Raw genomic sequence first — 15706 nt, 5'->3', positions numbered from 1 at the left:
ATTATACCAAGTGAATAACCTGAATAACAGAAAAAATCTGTTGTAAGCTCCTGAGCATGGTGGGCCATGATTCTGGAGTATGGAATGCACGGTGCCTGTCCAAGAACTCAACTCCGCTTAAGTCTATTCCAATTCACAGCGACCTCATGTGTCAGAGTAGAACTGTGCACTATAGAGTTTTCGATGGCTGACTTTTCAGAAGCAGACCACCAGGCCATTCTTCCAAGGCACTTCTGGGGAGACTTCACCCTCCAACCTTTCGATTAGCAACCAAACATGTGAACCATTTGCACTACCCAGAGACTCCCCTGTCCAAACAGTCACTGAGTTAATGTTGGCAAATGATAGTTCAAACGCTAAAGAGAAGTAGGGAACGAAAGGAACCAATATTGACTATGAATCTATTCACTATTTGTCAGTCCCCAGGCAACGTACTTGCATAATGTTTTAATACTTTAACCTTAGAACAGAGTTTTGAGGTAGGAATTCAAACCTACATTTCTGACATGCAGTTTTTTTGTACTACACATCAGCTTTCAAAGAGAACTGCTTCAATAGAAATCAAGTTGGAATTTTTCAAAACGACAATGATGACTACAAATCTAAAAATAGTTAACTCCTTGAAAACATAGGAACACACAACAGTGTCACGCTGAGTTGAGGTTTAAGGCAGAATTGTGCCAGGTCTTGTGGAAATGGAGTAACTGTGCTGCTTTTAATGAGCAGGGCTGGGAAAGTCTTTGACCTGGCTTATTCCTCAGCAAACCCCTCCAAATTTAACAGAGGAATGGCTGTTCCCAGACCCTACCCTGGAAGGCTGGGGACAGGCCTCCTACCTTTTTCCAAGTCCCCTAAGTCTAATATACAAAGCAGCAACACAAAGCCACAGACAGAGTCCTGATCCCTCCCCTAGGGAAGCAGCTATGCAGCCAACATCTTGTGATCACACAGACAAAAGAAAGACCTGGCAAATGCTTCATACTTGTGAACATATTTTCAACCTTTTGGACCATCTGTGTCAAGCATTTCCTTAATCCTACTAAAAAGCAACGTTCCATGTACTTCTGTGAACATGTGAAAGCAAGCAAGTGAATTTATTTCTCTCTGTGTGAAGCAAAGACGGCAGTAGTTATTACCACAGTCATGAACGTGAAATAAAAAATGGACATTTTATTTTAAAGTAAATATATCCATGATTTCAGTTCTCCCCTTTCCTCATTTCCTTCCAAGTTGGAAGAGTCTATAAATTTACCTCCATTCAGGGTCTCTATTAGTGATGTTGATTTAGAGAGAGTCATGTAAAAGAATCCTAGTACCAAGAGAAGCTCTCTCAAATTGGAATGAAAATAAGATGTCTACCACATAAGGAGACTGCCCCTCTCCAAAGTTATTATCTTTTTCAATAAAAGGTACAGTGGAAAGTCTTCTAGGATACACTGTGGACCCTCTTCCAGGGCCATCTGCAGTGTTACATTTCAAATACTGAGAGCACTCTGCATCAACATTTCTCCATTGTTATTAATTATCTCTGTTTACTACATACTACTTGAGAATGGCTGGTATTCCAAGCACATAAGGCATGTTTTTGTTGGGATTCAGGAGCTGTTTGCCTTTGTTTCTCAACTTCTGACTATCCTTGTAAAATTGTCTATGAAGGAACAATCCACTCTTTAAACTAACCATCACCAGAAACAAAACAAAAGGACTGCATAAAAATCTTTACAAACATTATCTGCCTATTTTGCATGCAACCCACATATAATCTTAGTTTCTAATATGTAAAAATGTTCTCTAAATTTCATTTTCCAGGGAAATAAAATTTCTAAACACAATATGAATATCACTTTCATCTGAGCCACAATGAAGTTACATTATTCAATCAGCCATCATTATTTATTCGCGTTCCAAATAATTTACATATGAATCATTCCATGGCAGTGCTCCATTGTTCAGTGAGACAGAAAACGACAAAGGAAACTGCTAACTTGGCAAAGGATACTGCCTTATCTTTGGCTATGGTGACTTTGAATATACACGGGGAGTAAATGAGAAATCGTTTAGGGAAATAAATAATTCTCCCAAACCAAACTCATCACTCTTTCCCTACCCTTCCCCAGCTCCACTAAACATTCCTCTCTTCCCAGTTCTCTGTCTCGCTGAAAGAGCCTGGCTGTCCAAAGCAGAAATGAGAATTCCACTCCCACTCCTCTCTCCTTCCTCATCCTCTAGTGAATCCTGGGGTTTGAGTTGCTGCCCAGCCCACCTCTTCAACAGCCCTTGAATCCATCCATTCACGTTCTTTGTTTCCATTGTCAATTTCTTGCCAGGATCTCTCTGTGCATCTGCAAAGATAGTTTTCTCTGCCTGGAACTTTTTTACCCACTTCTTGGCAAACTCCTCTTTTTATTACTCAAGACCATGCTCAGACCTCACCTCATCTGAGTAGTCTCCCCTGCTCACCCACAACTGGGCTAAGGTATGCCTCTGAAGGGCTCATTGACACTTGCACTTGATCCAGACACAGCTCTCCTCCCATTGTCTTCTAGTCATTTGTCAGCTGGTCTGTAACCCCCTTGAACTGTGAGTCTTCAAGGTTTTTGTTTACCTCGCTGTCTAGCAACCAACACAGTTACTAACACACAGACGTACTCATGTGAATAAACAAACACATCATGTTCCTGGCCAAGAGTGACTTTACAGCTGGCACCCGTATGGCTTAGTGAGTACTGCCGAGGTTAACTACAGTAAGACAGGTAAAATGTTGAAATTCCTGTATATGATTTCTATGCAGATATATGTAATAGCCACTCAAAGATATCAAGTCCCAACCCCGAAAATTTATAAGTATTTGGAAAAATCATCTTTGTAGATGTAGTTAAATGAAAGATTCTGAGATGTGAAGATAACCCTGAATTATCCAGGTGAGCTCTAAATGCCATCACAAATATCCTTATAAGACACAGAGGGGGAGATTTCACATAGAAGAGACAGGTATATAAAATGTTCAGCACTTTTTTTTTTTTTTTTTTTTTGCATATAACCAACAAAGCAAAAGTGACCACAATACTCCAAAAGAGTGGCTGGATGTCCCCTTTAATTTTTTAAAAAATAAGTTCTCTATAACATTCTTCTTTTAAAAATAAAATTATACAGAATTAATGTGGAAATAAAGGCTCTTGGCAGTGTAATTATTTTGATTTCATCTGTGGTAGTTAAGGTTGTGTGTCAACTTGGCTGGGCCTGGTTGAGTGGCTGAGAAGCTGGTAGTAGTCTCATTATTCCCCATGATGAGACTGGCAATCACTCCATGGTGGGATCTACCATAAGCAGATGATAGCTGCTTCAGAGATATGGTCTGCTTCCCATATATAAGCAGCAGCTTTGGGAATGGTCTCTAGCTTACGACACACTTGAACCCTGCATATAGCCAAGTCGTTGTTCAGCAGCCTGCCGTGCTCGGCTGATCTTGAGTCTTTAATGGACTTGAATTAATGGCCTGCCATGTGGTTTGGTAATACTAACTGTGCCTTGTTACTTGTCCACCTTGGGTTTGTCAGCCTCAACAGTCAGCAGCCTCGTGAAGAAAAGCCTCCAGCTTCAGTGGGCCAGGAGCAGGAGGCAGAGCTGAAGACCAAGACTGAGGGGCTTTCACCCAGCTCCTAGAGCCTGGCACTTTGATCTGAGACTTAAAGCCTTGAAATTGTAAGAATAAACTCCTGTTTGCTAAGGCCATCTCATTTGTGGTATATTCTTGTCAGAGCAGCACCAGGTAACCAGAACATCATCTAATAACCAAAAGGTTGACAGTTTATACTCACCCAGCAGTTCTTCAGAAGAAAGTCCTGACCAACTGTTTCCATAAACATTACAGCCAAAAAACAAAAACCCTGTAGAACAGTTTTGTTCTATAACACATAGGGTCTCCATGAATCAGAATTGATTCAATGGCAATAGTTTTTGACTTATATATGGAAATCCAAAAAAAAAAAAAACAAAAACAAATTCACTGCCATTGAGCTGATTCCAATTCACAATGATCCCCACTGGGCTTCCAAGATGGCAAATCTTTACGGAAGTAAATTGCCCCATTTTTCTTCCACAGAGCAGCTGGTGTGTTTGAACCACTAACCTTCTGGATAGCAGGCAAATGCCACAGGCACTGTGCTACCAGACCTCCTTTAACCTGGAAATAGTTGTTCAAATAAGCAAAACGTCAGAATGGAAGTTAGTATATGACCACGATTTATAAAAGTAGAATGATAAGATGTAACAAGGAAAAATAAAACCCCAATATTTGAAATGACCTGTCCATTTGTTTCAGCCCTTAGTGTACCAGACTGAATTTTTTTGTACATAAAGATTTTCTTTCAACTCCTGAAATAGCTGCTTAAACTTTAATTAGGTAAACAATATTCTTGCCATAGCATTTTTTAAAATTATTTTACTTTTTTGAAAAAGAAAATTTCAATACAGTGGTGCAGAATGTGGCTCCCCGAATCATATGACACACATTCTGTTTTTAAATCACACTTTACCAGATTGAAAGAGCAACACTTTCTTTACATGTGGGGGAAAAAGCCATTATAGTTCAAAAACTTTAATAGAACATATGTAAAAGCACATAAAATTAGTAGAGAAAATTAAATATAACAGAAAAACAACCCCCATTATTCAAAGAAAAGGAAGAATTCTGCAGTCTCTGCTTCATTAACTTTCAGTGCAGTGGGAAAAAAACTGAGAGATGGATGTCAGCGGAGCTTCCAGACTAAGACAGACTAGGGAGAAGGAAGGGGCAATCCACTTCTCAAAGAATTGGCCGGTGAAAACCTTATACACAGCAGTGAAACACTGCCTGATATGTTGTTGTTGTTGTTATGTGCTGTCGAGTCGGCCTCCACTCATAACGACCCCTCCCCCTTGGGTTTCCAAGGCGGTATCACTACAGAAGTAGATTGCCCAACCTTTCTTCTGAGGAGTGGCTGGTGGGTTTGAACCACCAGCCTTCTGGTTAGCAGTCAAGTGCCTTAGGCACTATGCTACCAGAGCTCCTACTGCCTGGTATATTACTGGAAAAGTTTATGAACAGCCCTGAAATATTGTCTGATATAGGGCCAGAAGATGAGCCCCTCAGGTTGGAAGGAACTCAAAATATGACTGGGGAAGAGCTGCCTCCTCAAAGTAGAATTGAACTTGATGTAGGTGGGGTGAAGCTTTTGGGATCTCCATTTGCTGATATGGCATGATTCAAAATGGGAAGAAACAGCTGCAAGCATCCATTAATAATTGAAACCTGGAATGTACAAAGTATCAATCTAGGAAAACTGGAAGTTGTCAAAAATGAAATGGAACATATAAAGATCAATATTCTAGGCATTAGTGAGCTGAAATGGACTAGTTTTGGCCATTCTGAATTGGACAACCATATGATCTACTATGCTGAGAATGATAAATTGAAGAGGAATGGTGTGGCATTCATCATCAGAAAAAAATGTTTCAAGATCTAGCCTGAAGTACAACGCTGTCAGGGATAGGATAATATCCTCAGAAGGAAGATGGGGCAATATACTTCCATAATGGTACTGCCTCGGAAACCTAAGGAGGGGTCGCTATGAGTCGAGTCCAACTCAATGGCTCATAACAATAACAATAAGGAAGACCAGTTTATATGATTATTATTCAAACGTATGCACCAACCACCAAAGTCAAAGATGAGGAAATTGAAGATTTTTACCAACTTCTGCAGTCTGAACAGTATTGATTATTACTGGTGATTGGAATGTGAAAGTTGGATATAAAGAAGAATCACCAGTAGTTGGAAAATATGGCCTTGGTGATAGAAATGACATCAGAGATAGCATGATAAAATTTTGCAAGATCAACAACTTATTCACTGCAAATACCTTTTTTTCAACAACATAAATGATGGCTGTACACATCGACTTCACCAGATGGAATACACGGTAATCAGTGACTACATCTGTGGAAAGAGGCAATGGAGAAGCGTAATATCTTCAGGCAAAACAAGGCCCCAGGAGCTAACTCTGGAACAGACCATCAACTGCTCACATGCAAGTTCAAGTTGAAGCTGAAGACAATTAAAACAAGTCCATGAGAGCCAAAATATAACCTTGATTATATTCCTATTGAATTCAGAGATCATCAAAAGAATAGATTTGGCACACTGAACACCAATCACCAAAAACCAGACTAACTGTGGGATAATATCAGGAACATCACACGTGAAGAAAACAAAAGGTCATTAAAGACAGGAAAGGAAAAAAAGACCAAAATGGATGTCAGCAGAGACTCTAAAACTTGCTCTTGAATGGAGAGCAGCTAAAGCAAATCGAAGAAATCACAAGATGAAAGAGCTGAGCAGAAAATTTCAAAGAGCAGCGGGAGAAGACAAAGTCAATTATTATAATGAAATGTGCAAACACCTGGGGTTAGAAAACCAAAAGAGAAGAACATGCTCAGCATTTCTCATGCTGAAAGAACTGAAGAAAAAATTCAAGCCTTGAGTTGCAATATCAAAAGATTCTTTGAGCAAAATATTGAATGATGCAGGAAACATCAAAAGATGATGAAAGGAATACACAGAGTCACTGTACCAAAATAATTGGTCAATATTCACTTATTACAGTAGGTGGCATATGATCAAAAAGCAATGGCATTCAAGGAAGAATTCAAAGCTGCACTAAAGGATTTGGCAAAACAACAACAACAACAACAACAACAAAAAACCAAGGCCCTGGTAACTGGCGGAATACCCACTGAGATGTTTCAACATCTCAATTCAACAGATGCAGCACTTGAGGCACTTATTCGACTATGACAAGAAATGTGAAACACAGCTACCTGGCCAACTGACTGGAAGAGATCCATATTTGTACCCATTCCAAAGAAAGGAGACCCAACAGAAAGTGGAAATTATCAAAAACATCATTAATATCACAAGAAGTATGGATTGCACCTCAACATAAAATGAAAATCCCCACAACTGGACCAATAAGCAGCATCATGATAAATGGTCAAAAGACTGATGTTGTCAAAGAGTTCATATTACTTGGTTCCACAATCAACACCAATGTAAGCAAGTAGTCAAGAAATCAGAGAACATATTGCACTGGGCAAATTTGCTGCAAAAGACCTCTTTAAAATGTTGAAGAGCAAAGATAGCTCTTTGGAAAATATGGTGTACCCAACCCAAGCCATGGTATTTTCAATCACCTCATATGGATGTGAAAGCTGGACAATGAATAAGGAAGACCAATCAAGAGTTGATGCTTTTTAACATACTACACAAAAATATTGTTCCACTTCCTACTCTGGCAAGTAGCAACTGGGATCTTAAAAGCTTGCAAGCGGCCATCTAGATGAATGATGGGTCTCTCTTCATCCAGAGCAAAGAATAACAAGGAAAACCAAAGACAAATGGAAACAATTAGTCCAAGAAACTGGTACACCATCCTATCCTCAGCCTATACAACTATGAGACCAGAAAAACTAGATGGTCCCCACCTACCAATGTCAACTACTCAGAGGGGGATCTCTGTAGGAGATCCTGGATAGAGTGGAAGAACAATGTGGAACAAAACTCAAAATCATAAAAAAGAAAGAAAAAAAAAAAAAAAAAGGACCAGGTTTGCTTGTCTGATAGAGCCTATGGAACCACTGAGACTATGGCCCCTAGCTGCCTTTCAGGTCTGGAATTGAACCCACTCCTGTGGCTTCTAGCCAAACAGAAAAGAGGCATATGAGTCAACATTTACATTAGGTAGATACACTCCTTGGAGAGATCAATCATGGGAGAATAGAAGGGCCGTGTATGCACAGGAAAACAGCTTGGGGTTAGATGTGCATGGGAGGGAAGGACAAAGGGAAGAAGTAACTATGGGGAGGAAATGGGAAAAGAGCTGTTGCATTGTGATAAATTGTAGTAAACGTCATGAGACAAAGTGTATGTGAGCTGCTGTATGGAAAGTGAATTTGCCCTATAAACTTTCACCCAAATCACAGTTAAAAAAAAAAAGAGTTGATGCTTTTGAGTTGTGGTGCTGGCAAGAAATACTGAAAGTACCATGCACTGCAAGAACTAACAGATCTGTCCTAGAAGAAGTACAGCCAGAATGCTCCTCGAAAGCAAGAATGGCGAGACTACTTCTCGCCTACTTTGGTCACTCTTCCTAAAGGAGAGGGTCAGTGAAAAAGGGGAAGACCCTCAATGAGATGGACTGATACAGTGGCTACAATGATGGGCTCATGTGTAGCAAGTATTGTGAGGCTGGCACAGACCAGTTGTACATAAGGTCTATGTACATTTGTTGTACGTAAGGTCACTTGCAGTGTAGTAAATTACATAGCATGGCTTTTCTAGCCATGTTGTTGTTGTTTGCCTTCAAGTCGGACCTGACTCATAGCATAAGTCTTTGTAAACTCCATGGTGGAATTTGCTGTGAGGAACTGAGTAGCTCCTGTTTGTTACAGTTATCCACTTGGGGTATTTCCGTTGAGAGTGGCATGAATAAATCCCATAATCTGTGAGTTCTGCGTGGCCACTGCAGCAAATTATCGAACCCAGCAGAGAGGTGGTAGGTGCTGCGGGAGGAGTGGTTGGTGTCAGGGTTGGGGAAAGGGCTGGAGAGAGGCAGCATGCCTGGCCTCACAGGAATAGGCCTTGGGCTGCTGGGAAATTCTCTCTCAGGTGTATAGAATTCTGATGTCAGGATTGGTTAGTTTGGGCACTCTGCCAGGCTCAAAAAGGAGCCCTCCTAGAGGCAGAAGAAGTCTCTCACTGCCAGCTGGGAGATGCGAGAGATACTCATTGCTGAGAGACACCCAGAGACAAGCATTGCTGAGAGAGACCCCGAGAGATGTACACCGCTGGGAGAGAGACTGAGAGACTGTCGGCTGAGAGACGGCGGTAGGCTGAGAGAGACTGAGCACGTTCCTGAACTTAAATTGTAGCCTATTGCTTCCCCAATAAACCCCATAATCTGTGAGTTCTGTGTGGCCACTGCAGGAAATTATCGAACCCAGCAGAGAGGTGGTGGGTGCTGTGGGAGGAGTGGTTGGTGCAGGGTTGGGGAAAGGGCTGGAGGGAGGCAGCATGTCTGGCCTGGCAGGAATAGGCCTTGGACTGCTGATGGTGATTCTGTCTTCTTCTTGTGGGGTTAGTGGAGGTCGGAACATGCAACCTCCCTGTTCCTTCAGCAGTCACTATAAGTTGGAGCTGACTCAACGGCACCTAACAACAACAACAACAACAACACCACATTGCAATGTTTTCTTCTTTTCAGTCATATCACCTCAAACACTCCTAATTATAAACGCTAAATCTCTCTGGCATATTAATAATATTAGTAGTTCACATTTGTTAAATTCTTATTATAATGGCACTTTTTCTATGTGTCTCCCATGTCTTAATTCAGTTATTCCTCACAACAACCTTATGTCATAGGTTAATAAGTTCAAGTAAAACCCAATTGATAAACCCACTGTAGAGGGCAAAACAAAGGCACCAAAACCAAACCAAACTCACTGCTGTGGAGTCAGATCTGATTCATAGTGACCCCTCTCGCCTTGGGTTTCCGAGGTGGTATCACTATGGAAATAGATTACCCAACCTTCCTTCCAGGTAACAAAGGCACAGAGGGGTAAAATAATTTTCCCAAGGTCACACAGCAAGAAGAGGCAGAGCTAGGATTAAGCTACACAATCAGGCTATAGAGCATCACTGTCTCACAGAAATATATATATAATTCTAAATTTTCTAATGTCTGCATTAAAAAATGTAAAATAGTAGATAAAATTAGTTTTAATATATTTTATTTAAATATATTCAGATTATCATTTTTATCAGTATAAAAGGTATTAATGAGGTTTTTTTTTTTTTTTTTTTCCTTTTTGGTACTAACTCTTTGAAATACAACATGTATGTTATACCTACAACATATCTCCATTTGGACTAGCCACATTTCAAGTGTTCAACAGCCACACATGGCTACAAACTCTTCAAATGGACAGTGTAGCTCTAGAGCCTGACTCTAACTGCTCTGCTACTCCAGAAAGGAATCTAATAAGCTCTTTGTTCACATTGCCATACATATTTTTCAAATGAAGTTAAAATAACGGTACCCCAGCAGCATTTCATACAGCTGTTTTTTTTTTTTTTTTTTCTTTTCCCCCTGTCCTAGTTTGAGAGTAGGACAGAAGAACAAAGTTCATCTTGTTGGGGATGCAGTCCTCCATAGTGCTCCTGAACACATCAGCTTTTGTTCCAGACCATCTTCTAAGAATGTTTATATAGCATACACCCTGGGAACACAGAGACTGGGTCTCTCTTGGGGCAGCAGGTAGATCTGTATCCTGAACAGGATAATAAAATCTTCCTCTGGGGCAATGATTAGGCAGGTTTGCCAGCAGCTCCCTCATAAGATTAGACATTTCCTAAGCTTCAGGATTTCCTCAGCTCTGGCACAAGCCCACTGTGTATTCAGCACCCACCAGGGCCCCTCCAATCACCTCCATAGGACTTGGAGTTCAAGGGGGAACCAATGCAAACATGAAGCTCAAGCTGCCTGAGGTGTCAGAAACAATAAAGGTGTCTCGTGTCTTCAGCCATCATCTACAAAACTGGAAGTCTAAACTATCAGCTTAAAAAGTAGGGTGAAGTCTCAGTCCTTTTATGGTTCTTGACACACCTTTTGGGTACTGCTGGATCTTAAAAGGATCTTTCAGAGATGAGAACTTTCATTTTCTACAGTTAGAACCAAGAGCAAATCAATTTACTGTTTTAGGATTAAAGTTTCTGAAAAATGGCAAGAAAACAAAGCTGGATCGTGTTTCCCCCCCTTTATCAATGGTCTATTTCTGCTTGGTCTTGTCAAACTACCATTTAAATGCCTTCACCACAGCAAGCATCTCACCAAATTGCCTCAGTTTCTTTTACAAAGCAGTTATATGTACTGTACCTTTCCACAACATTTGGCTTTGTCTATAATCTTCAGGGCAAACTCCTTTCCAGTGGACCTATGGAATAACCAGAGAAAAGCCATTTAAAGATATAAAGACAATACCCAATGGTGCTGAGCTGATCCTGACTCACAGCAACCCTACAGGTCAGAGTACAACTGCCCCATATGGTTTACAAGGCTGTAATTTTTACAGAAGCAAACTGCCAATCTTTCTCCTACAGACTTGCTGGTGGGTTCAAACCACTGATCTTTCAGTTAGCAGCCAAGTGCTTAACCACTGTGCCACTAGCATTCCTTGATTAAAAAACATTATCATTCCTGATTTCCTTTGCTACACAGACCCTGGGAATGAAGACCTAACTTCTCCTATGGCACATCACAGACAATATGGAGTGGTCTCAGGAGAGAAAGGCACTCAAAAAAGGAAAAAACAAAATAAAACTGTGGTAGTTGAAGTTGTATGTCAACTTGGTTGGGCCTGGTTGTGTGGCTGGGAAGCTGGTGGTAGTTATTCCCCATGATGAGACTGGCAATCAACTCCATGGGAGGATCTACCACAAGCAGCTGAGTAGCTGCTTTGGGTATGTGGTTTGCTTCTCACATATAAGAAGCAGCGTCGGGAATGGTCTTTAGCTTATGGCATGTTTGGACCCTGCATGTAGCCATGTCATTGTTCAGCAGCCTGCCATGCTCTGCCGACCTTGGGACTTACAATGGACTTAAACTAATGGCCTGTCTTGTGGTTTGGTAACATCGGGACTGTGCCTTTTTATTTGTCAATCTTGGGCTTGGCAGCCTCAGCAGCCAGCAGCTGTCTGAGTGAAGAACAGCCTCTAGCTTCAGTGGGCTGGGAGCTGGAGTCAGAGCTGAAGCCCAAGGCTGAGGGGCTTTCCCCGAGCCCCTAGAGCCTGGCACTTTGAACTTGGAGTTAAAGCCTGTAAGAGAATAAACTCCTGTTTATTAAGGCCATCCCATTTGTGGTATATTCCTGTCAGAGCGGCACTAGAACAAAAACCTAAGGCATTTAACTGCTAACCAGAAGTCTGGCAGCTCAAACCCACCAGCCACTCCTCAGAAGGAAGACTGGACAATCTACTTTCATAGTGATACTGCCTCAGAAACCCAGGGAGGGGTCGCTGTGAGTCGGATCCAACTCAATGGCAGTGAGTAAGCCATACTGCATGTTAATTACATATCCTTTTGTAAATATTAGTAACTATAACATTATAAAGTAACTCACATACTTAAAACATTTAAATTCATTTTTATCAGAGCTAGGTAAGAAACAGTTTGAATCTCAAAACAGTTCACCCAGGAGACAAGATAAAATTAAGAAAAATGGATCAACATATCTGAAAATTGTCTATTATCAATGTATCTTTACATTGGTCGATGAATCACATTTGCCCATAATAACAGCTGTAAAGTCCCAAAGCTTCTTAGCCAAAAAGCTAGGATATGGTCCCACTGCAAATGTCCACATCTGGCATTAGTGAGGTCATTTACTCAGACACAAGAATCTTGACTATTATTTCACTGTTGAGCATCATTAACGTAATTTCATCTGAACATGGTAAATAACATCTTTTTGTATAAGCAAACAATTCAATAAAGAACACTGCAGCCTTTTCAGATTACATCTGTCTCACAAACACACTTACTTTTGCCCAGGTTGTCATAGTACATGCTGATGAGTCTCTACGTTAGAAGAATTACTTTTATTTAAATTGGTCCCCCATGAAAACGTAAAGCAAATCCAGATTTTCGACAAGTCTTTAGAAATCATATTTTAGATGTTTTGTTACTTGGGTGGCATTCTGTATATAAGAGCTACATAAAGGGGATTAGAGGACCAGAAGTTACCCTGTGTACTGATATAAAAGGAGCACTAAAGTATCACTGGAGGTATACCAAGATAGAAAAGTTGTATTTCCCAGAACATTCTGGAAAATACCTCACAAACAACAAAAACTGTCTCTTGGAACAGGTGGTCGGTCTATAAACCCGAAGATTCTAATTTGAGTCTTTCTTAGTTTTAATATTGTTCAAAAACTCCTGGAATTTTAATGAGTAGATTTCCTACCATTTGAGAATTTAAATCAATTTTTAACTTTTTATTGTGATTGTGTGAAAGTTTACAGAGCAAATTGGTTTTCAACAATTCATACACATTTTGTTTTGTGACATTGACTGCAATCCTCACAATGTAATAGCACTTCCTCCCTGTGGTCACTGTTTTATTTGTCCTTCTTTCCTACCCCCTCCTGCCTTCTGAGCTTTATCCTGCGCAAATCCTGACCTTCTGATTTTGAATGCTTGATTGTTCTAAGAAATGCTTACCTCCCTGGTATTACTATTCACCTTATAGGCCTGTCTACTGTTTGGCTGAAAGCTGAGCCACAGAGGTGAGTTTAGCTCCAGGCTTAAAGGGTGTCTAAAGGCCGTAATCTTGGGTGTTCCTCTAGTCTCTACCAGCCCAGGAAGCCTGATCTGTTTTAATGTTTTGAGTTTTGTTTCACATTTTTCTCCCACTCTATCCAGGAGCTTCTATTGTGATCCTTTTAGAGTGGTCTGCAGTGGTAGTAGACACCACCTAGTTCTTTTGGTCTCAGGGTCATAGAGGCTGGGGTTCATATAGCAATAAGTCCTTTGGACTAACTGTTTCTTTACGTTTTTTATTTTCATCACTCTTCTTTGCTCCAGACAGGGAGAAAACAATAGTTGCATTGTAGATGGCCACTCATAAGCTTTTAAAACCCCAGTCACTACTCACCAAAGTAGAATGTAGAACACTGTCTTTGTGGACTATGTTATATCAATTGACCTTAGTGTCCCTTGAGACTATAGTTCTCATGCCCTATTTCAGGACTTTAAACAAAATACAGGACACTGGGCATCAAAAATATAATTTCAATAAAGACAAATGCAGAGTCAACTCTTGTATTCTGAACTATTAGTATATTCAATTAAATGTTAACTGAAAGGCTTATTTTGGAGATAAATGAGTTAATACAAGTACAGTAATGAGGACAGGTAAATATTATAGAAGGGTTTTTGTTCTGAGTCTTATTGTTTCCCATTTCTCTCTAACTCACTGATGATACCGCTGATAAAACCCAGCCCAAATGCATATAAAACAGTTTTATACTACATATGAATACATATATTTTTCCCTATCAAATGACTTGTAGGTATGCAAAATTTCTGGTCCCAAGGGTAGAATCTTTTTAATTTATAAAAATAATGTACCTTTCTAATCCTTTGAGGATGACACACATTGGATAAAGGGTGAGGAGAGATTTCCCAGGATGGTCTTTTGTTCATTAAGATAAGAATGAACTCCAAGAGAGAAATTTATGTGTAAGTAAGCAAATAATGCTCCCTGTTATCCACTTACCTGTCCATGCACTCTTTGACTACTGCAAAATTGCCATCACCAATGACTTTCCCAATTCTGTACTTCTCAAGAAGAGTTGAGGATTCAGAGCACCTGTTTCCATTCACACCTGCAAAAAGAATAAATGCAAAGTCTAAGGAAAACATCAGCATTTTATCTGGGTTCCCATGTACTTGTAAAATAATGAATTGCAATGCATTTATTTCCAAAGCTATGGTGAAACAAAAGAAAATCTCTAAGCATATTTTCTGAATAGAACACCTGAAGCACCAGCCTTCCTTTGACTTTGCTAGTTAGAATCAGAAACCAACATAATCAATAAACCCAACAAATACCTGAACTATCAGTTGAAATAAGTGATCAGTCTTGGATAAAAGGGAGTCTTTTTGCCAATTATAGGGGAAGTAGTGGAAATTTTAATATTAGGAAGATGGTTTTCTTCTCAAGATTTTCAAGTAAAGAAAATTCCACCCTGATAAAATAACTTGTGAAGACCGATTCCCGTCTCAGATCCTTCTCAAAAAGAGGGGGTGGGCTTAAGAATGATCACTTCTCACAATATATCACCAGTGCTTTGTACATAACAGGTATCAAATAAATAAAAAGTCTATGTTTAGAATATGAGAGCAAATTGCCACTAAAAAAAAATAAAGGAAGCCTCTGATGGAAAATTTTACATGTCAACTTGGTTAGGCTATGGTGTCCAGCTGTTTCATGAGAAGAGAGTCTAGATGTTAATGTGAAGCTATTTGGTTGTGATTTAACATTTACAATCAGCTAACTTTAAGTACAGCAGACTATCCTACATGGGTGGGGCTTATCTAAACAGTTGAAGGCCTTCAGAGCAAAAAAAGGTTTCCTAGAGATAAGACTGCAATGTCAACTCTTGCCTAAGTTTCCAGCCTGCCAGCCTGCCTTGCAGATTTCTAATTTGCCACAACCACTTGAGCCAATTGCTTAAAATAAGCCTGTTTGTCTCAATATCTGTGTACAACACTCACTGTCGCCGAGTCGGTTCCAACACATAGTGACCCCTCCTTGGGTTTCCGAGGCAGTATCTCTACAGAAGTAGATTGACCAATCTTCCTTCCGAGGAGCGGCTGGTGGGTTTGAACCACCACCCTTCTGGTTGGCAGTCAAACGCCTTAGGCACTACACCATCAGAGCTCCTATACATATATATGGATTATATACACATATATGTCTGTATAGAGTATGTATACTCAAATTCACTGCCATCGAGTCCGATCCAACTCATAGCGACCCCTCCTTGAGTTTCTGAGGCGGTGTCACTACAGAAGTAGATTTCCCAATCTTTCTTCCACAGAGTATG

At 40.2% G+C, this 15706-nt stretch overlaps 1 protein-coding gene across 1 annotated transcript in view; it reads right to left on the bottom strand.

Moving 5' to 3' along the window:
- The window catches only part of DCLK2 (doublecortin like kinase 2), a 229198-nt gene that overhangs the window by 27083 nt on the left and 186409 nt on the right, over positions 1-15706 (bottom strand). Inside the window, exons 8-9 of the mRNA XM_007951540.2 lie at positions 14374-14482; positions 10974-11031 (exon numbers count right to left, since the gene is read on the bottom strand). Of these exons, the coding sequence (XP_007949731.1) occupies positions 10974-11031; positions 14374-14482 (167 nt within the window). The remainder of the gene's footprint in view (positions 1-10973; positions 11032-14373; positions 14483-15706) is intronic.

The sequence above is a fragment of the Orycteropus afer genome, unplaced genomic scaffold (assembly GCF_000298275.1).
Source record: "Orycteropus afer afer isolate SDZICR_OR568_19922 unplaced genomic scaffold, OryAfe1.0 scaffold00297, whole genome shotgun sequence".
Taxonomy (NCBI): Eukaryota; Metazoa; Chordata; class Mammalia; order Tubulidentata; family Orycteropodidae; genus Orycteropus; species Orycteropus afer.
The sequence above is the reverse complement of the archived record's forward strand: the minus strand, read 5'-3'. Positions and strand labels throughout refer to the sequence as shown.